At 40.9% G+C, this 21,910-nt stretch overlaps 1 protein-coding gene across 3 annotated transcripts in view; it reads left to right on the forward strand.

Annotated features, from left to right (window-relative positions):
• The window catches only part of GPR65 (G protein-coupled receptor 65), a 100,259-nt gene that overhangs the window by 1,553 nt on the left and 76,796 nt on the right, over positions 1 to 21,910 (forward strand). For 2 of the 3 annotated variants that reach the window (XR_008299585.1, XR_008299584.1), the window contains exon 2: positions 11,836 to 11,911. Coding sequence is in view for 1 of the 3 variants with exons in the window: in XM_015088352.3 (XP_014943838.1) it covers positions 19,996 to 21,021 (1,026 nt within the window). In the remaining 2 variants the exon portion in view is untranslated. Of the gene's footprint in view, positions 1 to 11,835; positions 11,912 to 19,516; positions 21,204 to 21,910 lie in introns of those variants that run through there. The other variant, XM_015088352.3, reaches the window with a different exon arrangement.

Raw genomic sequence — 21,910 nt, forward strand, 5'->3', positions numbered from 1 at the left:
CAGTAGTTTTTTTTTTTTAATTTTTTTTTAACGTTTATTTATTATTGAAAGACAGAGTGTGAGCAGGGGAGGGGCAGAGAGAGAGGGAGACACAGAATCAGAAGCAGACTCCAGGCTCCAAGCTGTCAGCACAGGGCCGAATGCGGGGCTCGAACTCACAAACCGTGAGATCATGACCTGAGCCAAAGTCGGACGCTCAACGGACTGAGCCACCCAGGCACCCCCTAACACAGTAGTTTAAGCCAGAATCTGAAAACCAGTGGATGCAAGCCACGGTAGAGCCCACCACAAATATTTGTATACTTTGTGATATCTGTAGAAGAGGGAACACAGAATATTTAACAGAAAACATGTTCTCATCCCTAGGACATATCACTAGTTCCTATTAGTCCATATACCAAAGTAATTTTACCTTACCGCAGAAAATATCTCCAGTTTCAAATTTCTAATGTATATTCAGGACACCATTTGAAAAGAAAGTTTCTAATAAAAAAGCAACTAAATCTGAGCCAAGGAAGAGAGATTCTTGGGCTTCAGGACACAGCAGTCAGATGTGCTCAAGAGGTAAGATAAAGGGAAATAGCACTTTTGAGACAAGCGTTCATGTGTTCAGCTCCCCCTGTTCCTGTGGTTTTTGCGGTGTGAGATAAACAAGAGGAGAAGTGTTCTCAGTTCTCAAATTTCAGGTGAGTTTTGAAAGTGAAGACTTTTCCTCCTAAAGGAGCAGTGTTTTTGAGTATCACAGCTATACTTGAGTCACAGCAAAATCTCTTTCTTTGAAAGTGACGAATGTGATCAAAATCAGACGGTCTCTTGAGAAAGATGAGAGATTTTGCCTTTCAGTGAAAGGTTATTGATAAAGTCTGATAGCAGTCTGTTGTCTCGCCTTAGAAAACGGCTCTACTTTTAGAAATCTGAATTCAGCCATCATATTGAAGGACAGAGGCCAAGGCTTTTCCCTCTCTGTACTTCCTGAATTCAGTGTCCATACCTCAGAAGGTACTCAAAATATATTAGTTGAATTGAACTTAAAAAAAAAAAAAATCACTGGGGGCGCCCAGATGACTCAGTCGGTGAAGCGGCTAACTTCGGCTCAGGTCATTATCTCATGGTTCCTGGATTCCAGCTCCACATTGGCCTCTGTGCTGACAGCTCAGAGCCTGGAGCCTGCTTTGGATTCTGTGTTTCCCTCTGTCTCTGCCCCTCCCCTGCTCGCATCTGTTTCTCTTTCAAAAGTAAATAAACATTTAAAAACAAAAATCACTGTGAAAATGGTACCTCAAATCACTGGGGTAAGGATGGAACTTTTTAAAACATATGGAGGGGCCATATGGCTCAGTCAGTTAAGCATCCGACCCTTGATTTGGGCTCAGGTCATGATCTCATGGTTGGCGGGATGGAGCCCCCTGTTGGACTGTGTGCTGACAGCATGGAACCTGCTTGGGATTCTCTCTCCCTCTTTCTCTGCCCCTCCTGGCTCACAAGCTCTCTCAAATAAACTTAAAATATATACATGTATGTGTGTGTATATATATATATATACACATATATATATATATATACACACACAAAATATATATACATATGTATACACACATATACGTATTATACATATATTAACGTATATAACATATATGTGTATATGTATGGAGACGCCTGGATAACTATTTGGAAAACGATCAAATTTGAGATCTGTGCTTCATACCACACATAAACTACAAATGGATAAAGCTCTAAATGTAAAATGTGAAACTTAACAAGTTCTAATGCAAAGCATGGGTAAATTCCTGTAGAACTTGGAGGTCTAAGTATCACTTAATGTCTCAATACCAAAAAAATAAAAATTTGGTTTAAAAAAATCACTGAATAATCATATAAGGGGATAAGGAAAAAGGATTATTTACAAAAGAAAGTAGAAACATTCCTTAATGTAGAATCTCCTGGGCTTAAAAGAGTATGAAGTATATTCTCTTCATGAACTATCCTGTAGCATCTGCTGTTTATCTGATTTTTTCCACTTTGACATATGTTGCTTGATCGCATTTCATAATATCATCCTGATCAGTGTAAAAAATGTATAGGAATTCTCTCAATTCGGGACTGTATGTGAAGACAATAACAATAGTTCATAGGACAGAATCGACATAATGGAATAAATTATATATTGCTTACTAAACATTTTCTTAAGGATAACTCATAAAAACTGCCATAGCAAAGAGCTATACTGTGGCATAGTGGTTAGAATCAGCCCTGGAGTCCCAGCCTGCACAGTATCAAATCTCTAATACCACCTACCAGCTGTGTGATTTTCACCAAGTTACTTTCCATCTTTGGACTTCAGTTTACCCATCTATAAATAGAGATGATGACAGTAATTAGTTGGTATGAAGGCTAGCTGAGTTAATATTCATACAGCACTTAGAAGTGACCACCATAGGGGCACCTAAGGTGTCTCAGTCAGTTAAGCCTCCAACTCCAGCTCAGGGCATGATCTCACAGTTCATGAGTTCAAGCCCCACTTCGGGCTCTGTGCTGACAGCTCAAAGCCTGGAGCCTGCTTCGGATTCTGTGTCTCCCTCTCTGTCTGCCCCTCCTTGTTCATCCTCTGTCTCTCTCTCTCTCTCAAAACTAAACATTTAAAAAAAGTGACCAGCATATATTACATGCTACAGAAGTGTTTATCATATAAATGACATAAATGGCATACAGATTTAAGTACAGTATAACTTTTAACTTGACTGCTCTCCACAAAACTAAGACAATTCTGGAGGAAAAGATTATTCATGTCTTTGTACTACTCTGAATTTTTTTTTTCCTATTTTTGTTATCGACAGTCATTCAAGCCCATACCCCATATGGCTGATTCCCCAGTGTGCGAGTCTTGGTGGGAGGCAGATTCCCCTCCTTCAGGAGGGAAGGAGCCAGATCCTCCCTCTTCCTGCCCCCAGCAGCGAGAGCTCTGCAGTGTCCCTCAGCCAGTGCCTTGAGCCTGTGACTTTGATCATGTAAGGGTAGCTAGACAGATGTATGAACAGCCAAGCACCCCAGACCATGTCAGAGTCCAGTGGAGGCAGCGGCACAGAAGCTCATCAGAGGAGCCCCGAGTGCCCCGAACAGCACGATCAAAAGTGCCATCCTAACATACGGCTCAGGCACGGTGACCTGAGCGGTCTTTCTGGTCCTCTGGCTCTGTCCCATTTTCACAAGCCTGGTTGGGCAGCCTCAGCAAGCAACTCTGTGTTGCATCCTGAAGGCTTTCTAAGTCCTTCTTTTTGTGCTCAAGTTAGCCACAGGTGGTGCTGTTGCCCGCAGCAAAGAACCGTGACTAACACTCCAGGTTACAATCCAGAACAGAGGCAATCATCCAAGAGTTCTCAGCCTCTGTGTCTGCATTTCCCCCGCTTTAAAATGCACATCTCAACTTCACCACCCCTGGTTCTTCCACTGGTCGTTGTTACTGTGTGGATCTGCTCAAATAAGAGAACTCCAGGAAGTTTTGCTGTCCTCCGATGTTTCCACTGGTGATATGGCTGTTCTTTGGATCGTCAGTACCATTTTCTGCACTGCCGCCAGGGGAAGAATTGTAGAATCCACCTGATCCCAAATCCTAAGCACGAAGAAAATAACAGTGCCAGAGGTTCCCACCACTCAAAAGATTTTTTAAAACATTTAGTGTTATGCTGTCCAACAAATATAAGGCAAAGCACATATGTAATTTGAAATTTTCTAGTAGCCACATTTAAAAAAAAATTGGGGGCACTGGGTGGCTCAGTCACTCAAGCATCTGACTCTTGGTTTCAGCTCAGGTCATGATCTCACGGTGATGGGATCCAGGCCTGTGTTGGCTTCCAGCTGGCAGTGCAGAGCCTGCTTGGGATTCTCTCTCTCTCTCTTTCTTTCTCTCTCTCTCTCTCTCTCTCTCTCTGCCCCTGCCCCCCTCACACACACACACACACACACACACACACACACACACACACACTCTCTCTCTCTCAAAATAAATATTAACAAAACAAGTGAGATCCATTTTAATGATCTATTTTATTTATTCCCAAATATCCGTATATTATCAAATATGTAATTGATGTAAAATATATCAATAAAATAGTTTATGTTCTTTCTTCATATTCAGTTTTCAAAAACCTTAAGTGCATTTTACATGTACAGCACGTCTCAATTTGTATTAGCCACCTCTCAAGTGCACAATAGCCACATATGGTCAGCGGCTCCTGTATTGGACAGATCTAGTATGTCCTGGGCCCTGGGCTAGGCACACTCAGTAAATATCTACCTCTGCGGCTAAAGATAAAGAATATCCATTCTTTGCTAAAGCTGCTATAACAACATACAACAAAATGGTGGTCTAAACAACAGAAATTTATTTTCTCACAGTTCTGAACTTCAAGATCAAGTTGTGGGGAGATCTGGTATCTTCTGAGGCTTCTCTCCGTGGGTTGCAGGTGGCCACATCCCTCTGTGTCCTCACATGATCCTTCCTCTGTGCTTGCAAGTTAATGATGTCTCTTTGTGTGTCCAGATCTCTTAAGGACACCAGTTCTGTATATTGAGCGTATGGTTGATCCCCGATCAATAAAGTTACAACCAAAGTTGTAAGGAGAATTTAGAATTGTCTTCAGAAAATTTAAACATGTACTTTGGTGTCCAAGGGAAAATGTATTGCATACACAACATACCACTGCATGTTTTGAGAATTCACAACTGTGCGCACATAAGTCACAAAAGACTGGAAATCAGAAAAAATAGTTCCCCGTCTCTTTTAATAGACTGTGTTAAAGGTAATCACTTGCTCTTCCCAGGACACACCCGACAGGTGCTCTTTTCTATGACTTACCTCATGCTGTTATGGTTTGAAAATACCCTTTCTCCCATATCTAAATGTGTAAAGCCTTCTCATTTTTAAAGATCCAACTCAATGGTCCCTCCTTCTTTCCTTTCCCTCGATTTATCTGTTTAAAGTAACCTTCGCTTCATCTAATCTCTCAGGTATCTTCTTTACAAGACTCTAAAGTCTGATAAAGGGGAAGTCCGGTGTATGATTCATTATAATTTCTATTACAGCAGCGTAGTGTTATGCTATGGCAGGCAATGTTTATTCCTAATAGATCTAATAAGTGTTAACAAATATTTGTGGAAAGATTCTCTGAAAGAATATTTAATCTGAAGGTTCAAAATAATACCTCTTTAAGCTGCTGCCACAATTCCCCCCCGGGGGATTCGGCCCACGTGTTTAAGTTGTTAAAATGCATTAGCCGCAGAATCTTTCAAGAGATCATGTTTGGGTTGCAGGAGGAATAAAGCAGGCAGGTCCAGGGCATCTAAGAAAGGCAGGGAAGGGGTGGAAAACAGAATGGAACTGAGAGGTTTAACCAAGTTATCACTGTACTCAGAGTGGACCCTGGTCAGAAAAGAGACCCTATGAAAACATGAACTGTGACAAATGACTCTCGTCTGACCCTACTGGCTTAGCCTGGGCTTCCGTCTCTGTTTTCTATTTGTAATTCCAGGGGCCAGGACTGGAATTAGAGGTTAGCTCAACCTCAGGGCATTCACCTGGGCCTGACATCCTTCCTCCCCAGTTGTTGCTAGTCTCCAGGGGCCAGGCCAGATGCTTCTTTCTCTGCCTGCCACCCTGAGTCCCGCGGTCAGTGGTATGACCAACTATCTACCCCACCTCTGTCCTATTTAATGTGGTTGGGGTATTGTGATATAGTAAGAAATATATACTTGGCCCCCAGTACCTGACACAGGGTTCCTAAAACCCCCCATAATTTCCTGAGTGAAAGAGGTAATAGAAGCATCTTTGGTTATGATTTTTGGTCTTAGTCCCTGGTTCCTGATGGAGGTTCAACCCTTGGAATCTGCACAGTGATGAGTATCCTCTTCTTGCAATTGAGATGACCTGTGGCTTATGGCCCCTGGAAAGCTTCAGGATGAGGCCTGATCACCAGAAATACCCAGGGCAAGCCTAGAGGATTAGAACCTTTAGCCCAACTTCCCCACCTCCTGGAAGGGGAGAGGGGCTAGAGGTTGAGTTAATCACCAGTTGGCCAAGGATTTACTTAATCATGCCCGTGTAATGAAACCTCCACTGTCTGTTGCTGTGTAACAGATTATCTGAAAATCAGTAGCTTAAAGCACCAAATATTCAGTGTTTCTCACTGTTCCCTTCTGTAAGTCAGGAATCAGGAGCACATTAGCTGGGTGGTTCTAGCTCCAGATTTGTCATGGGATTGCAGTAAAGATGTTAGAAGGAACTGTAAGCATCTGAAGGCTTGAGATTCACTTCCGAGATGGCACACTCAGGGACTCACCAAGTAGACAATTTCTCACGGCATGGCAGCTGGCTTCCCTCAGATCAAAGAGAGTGAGGAGGAAGTCACGGGATCTTTCTGACCATCACTTCTGCTTTATTCTATTCACCAAGAGTGAGTTGCTAAAGTCTAGCCCACACTAAAGGGGAGGGGAGAAAAGAATCTGTGAACATAGCTTAAAATCACCACACATACTCATGATGCATATTAGCAAACCACTCATATGATACAGTATTAAATATTGCAGTAACAAATATTGGGTGAATTAAATTAAGTAAATGGGTATTATAAAACACCATAAGGGATGTGCTCAATTACTGCACATTTGCAAAGATATTTTGGCAGCCTCTAAAAAAGCACCAGGGAGAATGAAGACTCTAGCATTATTTCCTGTAAAATTGCAAGTATTTCTATCTTGGATTTTCACTATAATCTCTGCTCTGTGCATTCTATGGATTTTTTTATTACCAGCACATTTGGGTAACAGAACCTGTCTTCACCAGTCCTGATACCATAGAGCCCACTCCAGTCAAGCTGGCTGCACATCCTCCCTCCTGTGTATCCGTAACCCCTCAGCCCCAGCTGACCCAAGTTTTTGCCAATCATCTGTACCTCTCTTCCCTATCCTTTGGATCGAACTTCCTTAAATATTAGAATATATTGGCCTTGTTTAAACTCGGATTCATGAAATGCTTTTTGGATCTTAAATCCTAAACTATTAGCTGACTGTCCCTACCATAAGCAGACTCAACAGAAACAGAAACTTCCACAAGGATGTATACTTATTACCCTGACTTCAAAAATTAAGTTAATCAGCAGTTTGCACACCCACAATACATCAGAGGAAACTATTTGGAGTTAATATCCTTCTTAACATTTTGTTAAGTTATTTCAATAAGTGGACATAGTAAAGGCCGTTAGAAGTTAATTATGTAATTTATAAACGTCAAGAAATTCATATTAGATCTTCTAAAAAGGTAGTTAAGATATTAAAGCCTCTAGTATTCAGTTTAGTAACAGATCTCCATTTTAACTCTTACTATACTTAAGCCTGTCTGACTTGACACTGAAGTCAAAAGCACTTACAAGTCTGAAATGACAGGCTGTATTAGCTCAAATTTTTTTTAAAAATGCTGGAGCCAAAGAAACTGATGGTACAATGATGCAAAATGGAATTTAATTACTGGTGAAGAGACATTAGGGTTAAAGTAACCAAAGGCAGGAATTTAAACGGAGAGGTTTCCTCACTCCCCTCTTTTCAGGGGTTCTGTTCTCTCCCTCCCAGTCTCTTGCCCAGACACCCATCCCGGACACCAGCTGGTCTCAAACTTGGGAGCATCAAAACTACTTGGATGACTTTAGAACACACACATTGCTAGACTCCCACCTGAGCTCCTGATGCCCTGGGCCTGGGGACAGACAGACCATCGCAGCTCTCAAATGTGACATGAGTCACATGACATTGATGCTGCTAATCCGAGAACCACATCTAGAGACCCATGGAGGCAAATGATTCCAATCTCAGGCCAGGACCACAGATGCAAGAAACAGAACATTCTCTATCTTTTGTAACTCAGCTAAAATTGTGTTTTAATCCCCCATTCTGCCAGGGCAGTGGAAACTTAATCGCAATTAATTCAGGGTCCAACCTCTCCTTCCTCTGGGTTCCACCTGTATTTGCCACAACACGGTACCCCAGACTGGTGGATTAAACTATAGAAATTCGTTTTCACATAGTTCTGGAGGCTTTGTAGTCTAAGATCAAAGTGCTGGTAGGTTTGGTTTCTTCTGTAGCCTCTCTCCTTGAATTAAAGATGGCACCTTCTCCCGGTGTCCTCATGTGGTCTTTCCTGGGTGCACATGCACCCCTGGTGTTTCTTTGTATCCCAGTCTCCTCTTCTGATAAGGACACCAGTTGTATTGGATTAGGGCCCTTCATTTTAACTTAATCACCTCTTTAAAGGCCCATCTCCAAATACAGTCACATTCTGACGTACTAGGGGCTAAGGCTTCAGCATATGAATTTTGGCAGAGGGGTGAAGGGACACAATTCAGCCCACAACACCAGCTGAGGCCCAGGGAATTCTCACGTTGTGAGTGCTTGAGGGTGGTAGCTCAACCCTTGTATCTCAAGGTGACCCCCATCAACGCTGGCCTCTCCCGAGATGCCCTCCTTCCCTTCTGCTCTTCAGTAGTTAGGCCGTGCAGGACTCACCTGAGTTGTCCCTCATCTATGGCTGCAAGGCTGCCTGTGTGACACACTGGGCCCCTGGCAGCCCCGTGACATGGGCGGAGGCCTGCCGTCACTTCTGTGTGCCCTGTGGGGCTTCCAGAAATGATTCTACTCCCCGTGTGCTACACTGGGCACAGGGGATCTTGCTGAGGCTGCCTCCAGCTTCTCCCACACACACCCTTGCGTCTCGCCACCTGGACTTCACCCTGGACCTGAGCCACAGGGCCACTCTTCTCCCCAGACTGTATAGCTCATCTGGAGTGACTGACAACCCACCCCACTGCAGGGCTTGCTGGGGAAGGGGTTCAAAGCAGTCAGGCTGCAAAGTCCCTGTCTCAGATGCCACATCTGAGCTCTCAGAACTTCCTCTCTCACAACCAAGTCCCACCCCCACGAGGCAGCCCCTTTCCTGTTCTTGGAGACTCCACTTTGTCTCTATAGGTACCCACCCAAGCATACTGTCTGGGCCTCAGTCCTTTCCAGTCTCCTAAGCTGCAGACATATTTTTGAAACTCAAAACCTAGGACTTTCTCCCCCTGACCCTTTACTCTTCTGCCAAAAATTCCTCTTCTGATGCAATAAATGCAAAATAGCTCATTGCATTGGGTGGAGGCAGTAAAGGAAACACTGCTGGGAAAATACAGCAGTATTTCAGAACATACCCTGCCATGCCTACTTGCTGCTTTAGCTCGCGAAATTGCACCAAGCAGGCCATGTGGCCAAGCAGAGGACCCTTCATCAGCAGATTAGGCTCTTGTGCTGTCTGCCCTGTGGAGACGTTGGAACCAGGCAGAACCACATTCTCTTCTTGTTCCCCATGGGTAGACAGAGTGCCCTGCCACTGGGTCGGGCTGGCCTCAGCAGAGCAAACGCCTGGCACACCAGGAACACCAGCCCCCTCAAGGCGGTGTTCTGAACACCTGCCACGTGGTTTTTTTCCACCTTGTAGCCGTTAAAATGTCCCAGAGACTCAATGCTCTGAAATTTCCAACGGCTTATGAGATAGCCCTGTGGTTGAAAACACCGTATTGCCATATATTCTGGACTAAACAAGAAGCACATTTCCTATAAGTCATTCAGCGTCTTACGGTGTAGAACAGGCAACGTTTTAGCACAGGAGACCTACAGTTTTTCTCCTATTTAATCAGAAGTGAAAGTTTGATTGTGTTTCTTGTGTCTCGTGACTATATACCTTTTTGTTCTGAAGAGCATAATATATAAATACTAGACATGAATATGAATATACCTTTTCCCTAAAAGCAGAAGTGTAGTCTATTTAGATAAAATAAGACATTGTGAGGGCCGTGGCATACCTGTGCACAGAAGCTACAGACAAGCAGATGTGTAAAACCAAACAAAAATGAGAATTGTGGAGTAGAGCCACAAGTAAACTGGAATCATACTTTCATTTCTGTAAAGTCTTAAGGTATTTGTTATTAATTTTCCAGATTATACTTAAATTTGTCATTATTTCAATAAAAATATAAAATATTCTGAAGTTTTAATTTACTGTATGCTAAATTACTTGGCAAACTCTCATGTACTTTATAAATGTGGGTTCTTAATTTTATTATTTTCCATGAAAAACCTATAAAGGAAGCACAGAAAACCCCATTACATTTGTGTCACATCCTGAATAACTCCAAGATTAAAAGTCTTGGTTATATCACAAGATCATCTTTTCTACTTCTATGTAGAAAACAAACAAACAAAAAAGGCTACCAAGAACATCCTCTAATGTCCTTTTACAGAAACAGACTCAGATTGTCATGATTATAGTTTCTAATTTTAAGTCTAATTTTAATTCTATGCTTATAATTTGTCCCCTTCATTTGTTTTTTTTTTAATTTTTTAATGTTCATTTATTTTTGAGAGAGAGAGAGAAAATGCGAACGGGGGAGGGGCAGGGAGAGAGGGAGACACAGAATCTGAAGCAGGCTCCAGGCTCTGAGCTGTCAGCACAGCCACCCAGGCACCCCTCCCCTTCATTTGTAATAAAGATTTATGAGAGCCAGGTTCATATGTGATGTCTCTGACTTTTTTATATCTCAAAAGTTCTGGGAGTTAATTTCACTTCATATTAAACCATTTATAGACTTGGCAGCAAATGTCAGCGTGTAACGTGCTACATGAGGTTTCATTAGAACAATTCATGTCTTTCTCATACAACCATGTTACATAGAATTATTGATTTACCTAAGCCAGTTAGCCAACTGGTTTTAGCATGGTTTTTAGCACTCCCGGCCCTCTATTCCAAGAGGACAATCAGAGAAAATGATCTACAATAGAGGTGCCTTTCTCTCTCTCTCTCTCTCCCTCTCTCTCTCTCTCTCAAAATAAATAAAGAAACAAACAAAAAGAGGGGCGCCTGGGTGGCTCAGTTGGTTGAGCATCCAACTTCAGCTCAGGTCATGATCTCACGGTTCACAGGTTCGAGCCCCACTTTGGTCTCTGTGCTGACAGCTCAGAGCCTGGAGCCTGCTTCGGATTCTGTGTCTCCCTCTCTCTCTCTGCCCCTCCCCCTCCTTTCAAAAATAAACATTAAAAAAATTAAAAACAAAAAAAGATCTACAATAAAATACTATATAGCTAATCCTGTTGGTCCCTTAAAAAGAAAAAAAAAAGACTTCACAAAGGTGCCAGGATTAAGCAAGGGAACATGCTCATTATACACCCAACACCCACTCTTCCTCAACTGCTTTTCTCCCAGGAAGTGCATCATGCTGAATCCATGTAGACCATCCTCTCCTATGTCACACATTCCCATAACTCATCTTTTCTTTTTTTCTTCTTTCTTTTCTTTCTTTCTTTTTTTTTTTTTTTTTTTTTTTGGACCTCTTTTGGAGTACTACTTACCCATTTTTGCCATTGTATCGTGGTGATCCCTGAACATGCCTTTCTCTTTCACTAGGTGATGAGCTTCTCACATGCTATAGCCAGGTCCTAAATCACTCCCAGCACAGTGTCCTAAGAATGTAATAGATGTAGGTGTTGACAGACTAAATGAATGAGTGAGTGATTACATGAAAGTCTAGCACGTATTCTATTAAATAAAACACACCGAATATCAGTATACATTGTAATTAAGATGCGAAGAGGAGAGTGAGTCATGAAAATTATACTACGGTAAGTAAGAAACAGAAACAGCTTTTAAACTATTTAGGAGACTGTCTTTGGTCAAACTGGAATAATGAACATCCTTCTTATTAAGATGCTGCTTCCTCATTGTTTTATGTTGAAACACAAGTGTAATTTCCTGTCCCTTCACAGTGTTGGTTTCTCATCTCGGTGCAAGCAGATTTATCTGGCTCCTCGGTTGACAAAATCATCTCCTCAAGAAACATGGGTAAGTGTAAGATTTAACAATAAAATAATATTTTTAAGTAGGTAACGACTCAGGCATGGTTGTCAGTAATGCTCACAACCTTTTACCAAGTTTAGGCTACAGAAATGCAATAAAGCAGAACTTTATAAGACAAAGAGAAATGAGGCTGCCACATGGTTCCCGCACTTCTGAGCAGTGGTTAAAGGGTGTCGGAACTGACATTTAGAAATAGTTAGGTAAACCTATTGATACACAGAAGAGGAATATTTATGCTCCATTCCCTTTCAGGAAACATCATATTGGCAAACTGAATTAAGTGGCTGTGAGGAAATCTAACAGCTCCCAGCTATAGAACTACCCATTTCCTCATTAGTACAATGGTCTCATGATACCTTTTGTATCATCAGAAATAATGTGAAATTTGGAAATAGTATTTCTAGTATTAATAAATATTAAGTAATAATACTTACTTAATAAGTGACCATCAGTGTCTGAGACATAGTAGTCGTAATAAGTAGCTAGTAAACTGATCAAGGAAGGCAAGTATTTCCTACAACCTGTAGGAAAACATTTTATCTTTTGATGATTGTCATCAATGATTTGTACTATTTGAGGAACTGGTTAATAACAGATATATTTTAATGCACTGGGGATTATCTTTTTTTGGGATTTGTCAAAATTAGCAACTTGCCCACATTTCTCAGCAGTGGTTTTAAAAACAATTTTGTCATAATTTTATTAAAAGCAGTAAAAATAATGTCTGAAAAAAATGTACGAATGATAAGAATTATGTATTCCATTAAAATCTCAGAAGCAAAAAAACCCTTAGATTCGCACAAATTAATTTAACAACTATTATCTACAGAGCTTGGTATCATATGTGAAATGTCACTGTGCAATGGATGGATAGAGGAGGAAGGGGCACCCCTCGATCTCTCAATCCTGGTCCCAAGGAGGGATATCTTCGTGGTTGAGGTATTCTCCCCAGACATGTGAGCCTGGTGATAGATGGGACACTGTGTAGCATCAGAGTTCCGTCCTAGTAGCTTTTTCAGCTTTTTGTGTATCTCAGACTTTTTTCTAGTATCATTTTCCTTCTTCACTTTCATCCTTTAAAGTTCTTCTTAATGAAGATTTTGGGGGTAAATTTCGTCAGTAGTAGTTTATTATTATTATTATTATTATTATTATTATTATTATTATGTGTGTGTGTGAGAGAGAGAGAGATTGGAGCAGAGGGAGAAAGAAAGATACTAAGCAGGTTTCATTCCCAGCACGGAGCCCAACACGGGTTCAGGGATCATGACCTGACCTGAAATCAAGAGTCAGATGCTCAACCGACTGAGTCACCCAGGCACCCCAACTGGTAATTTATCTTAAATTGTCCTTAATTTTGCCCTGGTTTTGAAATTTAGTTCTGTCAGATATTTAATTATAGGATTACATACATTTTCATAGCAGTTTGGAACTATCAACCCACTGTCTCCTGGTTTCTGTTACTACTTCTGTGAAGTCCTTTGTCTCTGTAAATTTTACTCTTTGTAGGTACACCATTTTTTCTCTCTGGCCTTCTGTCTCTTACTCTTGGATCCTCAGCTTCATTGCAGGGTGTCTACATGTATGTAGATTTCCATCTTTGTTTGTTTTTAATCCTATTTGGAATTTGCTGGACTTCATAAATCTGAGGATTCCATCCATGTCCTTCATCAGTTCTAGACAGCTCTCAGTGATTATCTTTTCGAACGTTGCCTCTTTCCTATTTTCTCTCTTCTTCTATCCCTTATGGAATGCCAGTTAAACATATCCTGAACTTTTCACTTTATTTTCCATGTCTCTTTGGTATTTTCCCATATCTTTCACAGTGATAATTTTGTATTATTTCTTTATTTTTTTAATGTCTATTTATTTATTTATTAATTTATTTTGAGAGAGAGAGAGAGAGAGAGAGAGAGGACACAAGTGAGAGAGGGGAGAGAGAGAAGGAGAGAGGGAATACCAAGCAGGCTCCAGGCAGAACCCAACATGGGGCTCAATCCCACAAACCTTGAAAATCATGGCCGGAGCTGAAATCAAGAGTCAGAGGCTTAATTGAGCCACCAGGCTCCCCCTGTATTATTTCTTTAGATCTATCTTGCAGTACATTAATTTTTTTATTCAGCTGAAGCTAATCCCCATATTAATTTTTTAAGTTAAATTATTACATTTTTTATTTCTGGAAAGCCTTTCCCAGTCGCTCCAAAAATATGCCTACCCGTCTTTTGAAGTCTCTTCCTCCCTACTCATGTGTTCAAATTCCTTTCTTTATTTCTTATTAAACACACTTGTTTTGTGTCGTGTATCTATTAATTTGTTAATAGATTTGTAAATTGATTGTATAATCTATCTCTTAAGGTTTTGTGGATCTGCTACTCATCTTTCTCATTTTTGTTGAATCTCAAACATAGTGGTTAAATGTGTGTGTGTGCACGCACGTGTGTGTTTTAATGAGCTCATATTTGTTAGAACTCTATCTGTGAGAATTCTTTTTTTTTTATTTAATGTTTTTATTGAAGTATAACGGACACACAATGTTCCGTTAGTTTCAGGTGGACAAAATGGTGACTCAGTAACTCCGTACGTGATTCTATGCTCACCGCAAATGTAGCTACCATCTGTCACCACCACACAGCCCTGACTATATACGAAACCACTGACTATATTTGCTAAGCTGTACCTTTCATCCCCCACGACTCCTTCATTCCATAACTAGAAGCCGGTGCCTTCCTTTCCCCTTCACCCAGTTTGCTCATCATCCTGCCCCTGCCCTCTGGCAACCATCCATTTGTTCTGGGAGAATTCCTCACAGAGAAGCCTAGGCTGAGCTTTCCTCAAGGGACAATTTGTATGTACTCTTCCAGGTGCCTAGAATATTCGTTTTTTAATATAGCATTTTTTTTTGGTGAATTCATTTTCATATTGTTTATTTATTGTTTTGGCTTCTATGAATCACTTTTTATATATGAGAAAAGAAGTAAAATCCTGTCAGTTCTCAGGAAGGCCTCTATGCTCCATCTGAAGGTAATACAGTTGTTGGTTGGTTGTCAGGATTCTTTATATCTCATCTCACACAGCCTTTGATTCCACTCTTTAACTTTATAATTGCAGTGTAGTATACATGCAGAAAAACACACATGTCCTGAGTGTACAGCTGGATGAATTGAATGTCTGCAAACTGAACTTGTTCACGGAATCAACACTCATATCAAAAGCCAAAACATTACAAATTCTCAGAAGGCCCCCTCGTGCCCTCTTCCAGTCATTACTCGGCCCCTCCCCCAAGATAACCAGCACCTGATTTTTTTTTTCCGACAAATGTTTAATATGACCCTCTGTAACCAAAACAAACCAGAGTTTGTCCACGTAATGTGCAGCAAGTCAGTTAAAACTGTCACGGAGCTTTTGAAGTGAAGAAAGGTAGGCTGTTCATTGGTGTGGTGCCAGCCGGGAGAATGGGGAGCTAAGCCTCCTCAGTCCTGAACTCCCCCGTGTCTTGCAAGTGAGAGGTTTGAAGGGCAAAATTTGGGACAAGGGTCTCCTGAGGAAGTGGACATTCATGAGTGGAGGACCGTGAGGTCATGTTAGCAGGGGTCTCTTTAGAGGCTGGACACTGTTGAGTGGGGGCCCGTGAAGCCATGCCCGTGAAGCAGAGGTCTCCTGAGAAGGCAAACATTCAGTGGGGGCCCCTGAAGTCAGAGGAGGTCTCCTGAGAAGGTGAGCACTGTTGAGTGGGGGCTTATGAGGTCTTATCATCAGAGGTCTGAGAAGGTAGACACCATTCAGTAGAGGCCCATGAGGTCATGTTATCAGAGGTCTCCTGAGAAGATGGACACTGCTGAGTACAGGCCCATGAGGTCACGTTAACAGGTGCTCTGATCCTGGTCCCCACCAAAGGTCTTTTCCATCTCAAGAGATTTAAATTCTGAAAAATATCTTTATGCTTTCTGTTAGAGATTGCATTAGGTACCTTTGGGAATTCTGTCTTTAAGGTAGTGCTGATTAACTACTTGCAAGCTAGTGGGGTGGCGTTCGTTCCCTTGCTGGTCCAGCTGTGCCTGCAGGTGGTATGATATCTAGTGTTCCTTCCTGCGTCTGAACTGACGAGATAGGTGCCGCCTTCAACTCCATATGACTGTTTGCAACAATACAGACATATCATGCTGCATAGGTCTCTATCTCACAATCGGTCTGATGTTCAGTTTCTTTGCTACCACATTATGAGTGGGGAAAGACAATTAGTTTCAACTTTGAAATAATTCACAGAGGATTCCGGAAGTAAAAAATAGACTCTTTGAAACTCAGCCTCATGACTCTTAAGAACTGGGAGATTCTTTTGAGTGTGGTAGCAGAATATTTGCTCCTTTTAGTCATCTTTTCTCAAATCAAGTGCAGTAAAAATAAAAGCCTGTCTAAGTGAATCTGCTACGTTATCCGTTATAGAAAAGAAACCCTTGAAATCTGTGGGCACATAACAACACATTGTCACTAAGTGTGAGGACATGATGTAAGGTGATTTTCACAAGTTTATTTGAAGCCTGTGTAGTCTAATAGACAATGTGAAAGTGATGTTTTCTAGAAGACATGTGGTTACTTTCTATCTAATTTACAGAAACGATTTTTCACAAATTATTTTCTTTAATTAGATCTGTTTTTATGGCTAAAAGACTTGTCCTAATCTATCAGTGCTAGAAACTTCAATAGAAAATAGAAGATACTCTTCTTTCTCACCAAAGCTGGTCTGCATTGCTGCAAAAATACCTCCAATGTCTAAGGTATTTTTTTTTAACTTTATTTATTTATTTTGAGAGATAGCGAGTGGGGGAAGAGCAGAGAGAGAGAAAGAGAGAGAGAGAGAGAGAGAAAATCCCAAGCAGGCTCCACATTATCAGTGCAGAGCCCAATGCCGGGCTGGAACTCACAAATCCTGAGATCATGACCTGAGCCAAAATCAAGAGTCAGGTGCTTAACCGACTGAGCCATCCAGGTGCCCTCTAAGGCATTTGTATGTAAAAAGTAGAAGGCAAAATAGTTAAGAGTCAAGAGGCTTTATTTAGCATTCCAACCTAGGATTATAGCCAAGTTGTATGAAAGATTAGATAGGTATTCGGGGGCTAATTAGTTAATGTGTGGCTCAATTTTAATAAATAGCACAGAATTGTAGTAAAAGATAAATTGTAACAAACATGCATGCCATTTAATGTGGTGCCCAGCACATAGGAAGCCTTTAATAAGTGGACCACTACTCCGATTTCGGACAAGCATGGATTAACTTTACCTAGTTTTTAATCAGTTAGTACATATTCTTTTGTGCCTGCCTTTTTCTATCACTCTGCATTGTGTTTCTGAGCTTCAGCTGTGTTATTGGACACAGCAATGATGTGTTCATTCTCACTGATGTATAGATTTCAATTATGTTACTATGCCACAATTTACTTATCTATTCTACCCCAAGTGGCCATTCCACTGGGGGATGTTACAAATAACGCTACTGTGGATATCCTCATTCTACCACATGCCTTTTGGTAAACATACGTATGTATTTCTGTTGACCATACACCTAGAAGAGCAATCGCCGAACCATATATAAGTGTGGTATATACACAAGTGCCAAAGCAGTTTTCCAACCAACGGGACAGAAGAGTCCCAGGGGCTCTAGTTCTCACCACAGTACTGTTGCCTTCTGTCTTTTTCATTTTATTTATTTTGGTGGGTTCCTAGTTTTACCTCCTTGAGGTTTTAGTTTGTATTTCCTTGATGACTGATGAAGGTGAGCGCATAGGTCTGGTACTAGTTCATGGCTGGCCTGCAGTTTACAGGACCAAACTAATAGTGTAGACTCAGGGGCGCCTGGGTGGCTTAGTCAGTTAGGCATCCATCTCTTGGTTTCAGCTCAGGTCATCATCTCACGGTTCGTGAGTTCGAGCCCCCCGTCAGGGTCTACACTGTTGGGGGTGAGGAGCCTACTGGGATTCTTTCTCTCTCTCTCCCTGTCTCTCTCTCTCTCCCCCTCCCCTGCTTGTGCTCTCTCTCTCTCTCTCTCTCTCTCTCCCTCAAAATAAACAAATAAACATTTTTTAAAAACCTTATTAAAAAAAAAAAATAATGTAGACTCAGGCCCCATTCCCAAGTGCAGACCAGCCGGAGGCCGTGAATCCTCAGGGATTCTCCATCATAGCCCCACAGAGAAACAAAGCTGAGACAGCAAACTCGCCAACTTTCTCTGCTGTCTGCATATGGCTGTCCGGTTTGTTATTTTATTTTGTTTATTTTCTAGTTCACCCTCTGCCTGTGGGCAGCGGCTCCTGGACTCCAACCTGCGTGGGGTGGCGGAGGGCCACTTCCTGCCTGCGTGGGTTGGGGCTGTGTCTCTAGCTCCCCTGCCTTCAGAGGCTCTAGTTAGTTCTTCTGATCCAAATATGCCTCCTGGACATTCAGAGTTTTCTGCTCACTCACCTTCCTGATCTCAGCTCCCACTTTCTTTTTTTCCATCACAATTTTCTTTTTCTCTCTGGAAGTTTCACCTATTGATTTAACAGGTGGTTTTTTTCACATTGTGTTCATATTTCTAGGTGTGGGAAAACAATGAGATTTCGGGAAATTTAGTTCTCCACTTTCTTTTAAGAGTGCTGTATAAAGATGTACGCTGCATATGTTTATTCTGCTAGCAGAACCCTTGTGGCTTGTGGTGGCAAGGCCTCTGTTGTGCTCAGGGCTCACTGACACTTGGAAAGGGGGACTTTGGGTCTCATCGAGGCCCCACAGCACACAACAGGAAAGCAAATCTTCCGAAGCTCCCCATCACATAAATCATCCAAAGCAGCAACAGGCCTCACTAGCAAAGGCACTTCTCTACTCCACTGTGAAGACAAGAATGGAGTCTGTGTTCCTTTGTGAATCTATAACATCAGGCCTTTAAAAAGAAACTAGCTAATAAACAATCAGGTAAAAAGGCAGACAGTGATGATGCCAAGATGTTACCCAGAATTAAGAACATTCTGCCCTCTGTCTCACAAAAGTACGAGGAAGATAAAGTGCCCACCAAAGGAAGCAAAGGGAAAAACATAAGAGGCAGCATGGTTTAATTATTTATGAAGTTTTAGCAAGTTGCTATATTTTAAAATGTTTCCCTTTATTAAATTTCTCGTGACAACATATTCTTGGCCAATAAGCTGATATTGAAGGTGCCTTATACGTAGATTGCATGCAAAACCCAACATTTGAAATCATATAACTATACAGTTTATCATACAACTCCAAAACATTTACTGATTTCAAGCAAATCGTTAAATTTCCATCTTTTTTATTAGTTCCTAAAATGACTTTTTAACGTTAGTTTTGTGATCGTGTCCAGTGAGAAATAGCATTCCCCCTAATCTGTCACCCTGTGGATAATTCTTATTGGAAATAGAAAAAATTTCTCAGCTTGATTTCCTTCACTGCAGTCAATTAAATAATTCCCCTTTTTAAATGCCTTCATTGTAATTTAATACATCTTTGCTACCTGCAAGCAGTGAAAAAAAAGAGGATTATTTCAAAATCATGTTATACCCAGTAAACATCTAAACTATTCTAGTTCATCTTTCATTACAGAAACAAAGGCATTTAAAAAGAGATGTCAGTCTCTGTGAAAACAAAGCCTTCTGTATTCACATGTGCACCGATCTCCTCTGAGTTTTGCAAAGAAAAACAAGTTGGAGACCACACTCTGTGGACACCGAGGGATGACCCAGTTGATTGCTGGGGGTTCTTCATCAGCATTCTGTGATAACAAGAACGTGGACTCCTTCTCGTTAAGATCCATGACCATTTGCGCTCACTGCCAGGAGGCTGGATTCTGACTTCCAACCACTGATATCTTTGTGAAAATCAGTCTACGTCCACCCTTTAAAAGCACTAACGAATTAATCAGAACTTTGGAAAGCAAAAAAGAATTGAGAAATTTTAGTAAAAGAATGAGATGTTAAAAACAAACTAGAAGGAGGCAAGGCTTCGCCTTGCTATTGACCTTCTCAGACCAAATGCAACTGCTGCTTTAAAACGAAAAGCAAAACAAAACAAACAAAACAAAAATGAACAGCACATGCCTTGAAGAACAGCACTACTTCGATCACTATTTATTTCCAGTTATTTACATCTTTGTGGTTATAGCCAGTGTTCCAGCCAATATTGGGTCTCTGTGTGTGTCTTTTCTGCAAGCAAAGAAGGAAAATGAATTAGGAATTTACCTCTTCAGTTTATCACTATCAGATCTGCTCTACACATCAACTCTCCCTCTATGGATTGATTACACTTGGAATAATGACAACTGGACGTTCTCCCATGCTCTGTGCAAAGGGAATGCTTTCTTCATGTACATGAACTTTTACAGCAGCACAGCATTCCTCACCTGCATCGCCGTTGACCGGTATTTAGCCGTTGTCCACCCTCTGAGGTTTTCTTTTCTAAGGACAAGAAGATCTGCCTTCGTGGTCAGCCTGTCCATCTGGGTGTTGGAAACCATGTTCAACGGTATCATTCTGTGGAAAGATGAAACGACTATAGAATACTGTGAGGCCAAAAAGTCTAATTTTACTTTATGCTATGACAAATACCCCTTGGAGAAATGGCAAATCAATTTGAACTTGTTTAGGACGTGTACAGGCTATGCAATACCTTTGGTCATTATAATGATTTGCAACCAGAAAGTCTACCAAGCTGTGCAGCATAATCAAGCCACGGAAAACAATGAAAAGAAGAGAATCATAAAACTACTTATTAGCATCACGTTGACTTTCGTCCTGTGTTTCACTCCCTTTCATGTGATGCTGCTGATTCGCAGCGTTTTAGAGCATGATGTGAACCCTGATAAACATATATTTGACCACAACAAGTCCGGGAATCCAACTTACACAATGTATAGAATCACGGTGGCACTAACAAGTTTAAATTGTGTTGCTGATCCAATTCTGTACTGTTTTGTAACTGAAACAGGAAGAGCTGATATGTGGAATATATTAAAATTCTGTACCGGGAAGCTTAATAACTCACAAGGGCAAAGAAAAAGCATACTTTCTATGTCTACCAGAGACACCGTGGAGTTAGACATCCTGGAATAGAAGTGAAGACTTTTTCTTTTTTTTTAAGGTACACAGTATCATATCATCAAGTTTACATTTTGAAGAGGAAATCTAGCATGGGGGGGGGGGTAGTAGGTGTTCCAATTGAATATTCTAATCTTCTTCAATGGAAATCTTTTAGAAGATCTTTTTTAATGAGTATTAAACAAAATTTAATATTATCCTAGTGACTCAGGATCGTTATTATTGATGGCAATTGATTTTTTTTTTTAATATATGCTATAACCTTTCAGAGGTCAGTAAGATGTATGGAACTCTATGTCCTTAAATCAGTGAGCTTTGTGTCTGCTTTTCATGATTTTTCTCAGTCATTCTATGGATTTCAGACCATCAACTATCCTTTTTCCCAACTGTATGTACCTGTCTCCAACAACCCCAACTACTAAATACTGCTTCTAACCTTCTCATTAGTTAACAAATATTTATTGAGCTCTTTTTATACTAGGCTTTGTGTTAAGTATTGGGGTTACAGAAGAAATGGTCTCATGAAGTCTTAGGAAGTTTGCATCAACTTGGAAACCTAGTCATTAAGACTGTAAGACTTTTTATAAACAAAAAGCAAATGGGCTCTGAGCAAGAGTCTGAAGGCCTCTTCCGTGATGTAAATCTATGAGCTCTGTGAAAGCTCTTTCAGCTGCTCAGAGACCTTCTTTACTCCTTTAAAATGATAGTTTTTAAAAACTTTACAGTTAAGTACAACATACTTGAAATTAACAGAAGTTTAATGTCTAGACGAAAAGACCTATTATAGACAACAAAGAAACTTATTGCATTAAATCTTACATTCAGGGACTTCTTTTTGGACTTTGAATAGAGAATCTTGATACAATGTATTCTTTTATATTTGTATTTTCTCATTGTGGACATC

Source organism: Acinonyx jubatus, chromosome B3, assembly GCF_027475565.1.
Source record: "Acinonyx jubatus isolate Ajub_Pintada_27869175 chromosome B3, VMU_Ajub_asm_v1.0, whole genome shotgun sequence".
NCBI classification, from domain to species: domain Eukaryota; kingdom Metazoa; phylum Chordata; class Mammalia; order Carnivora; family Felidae; genus Acinonyx; species Acinonyx jubatus.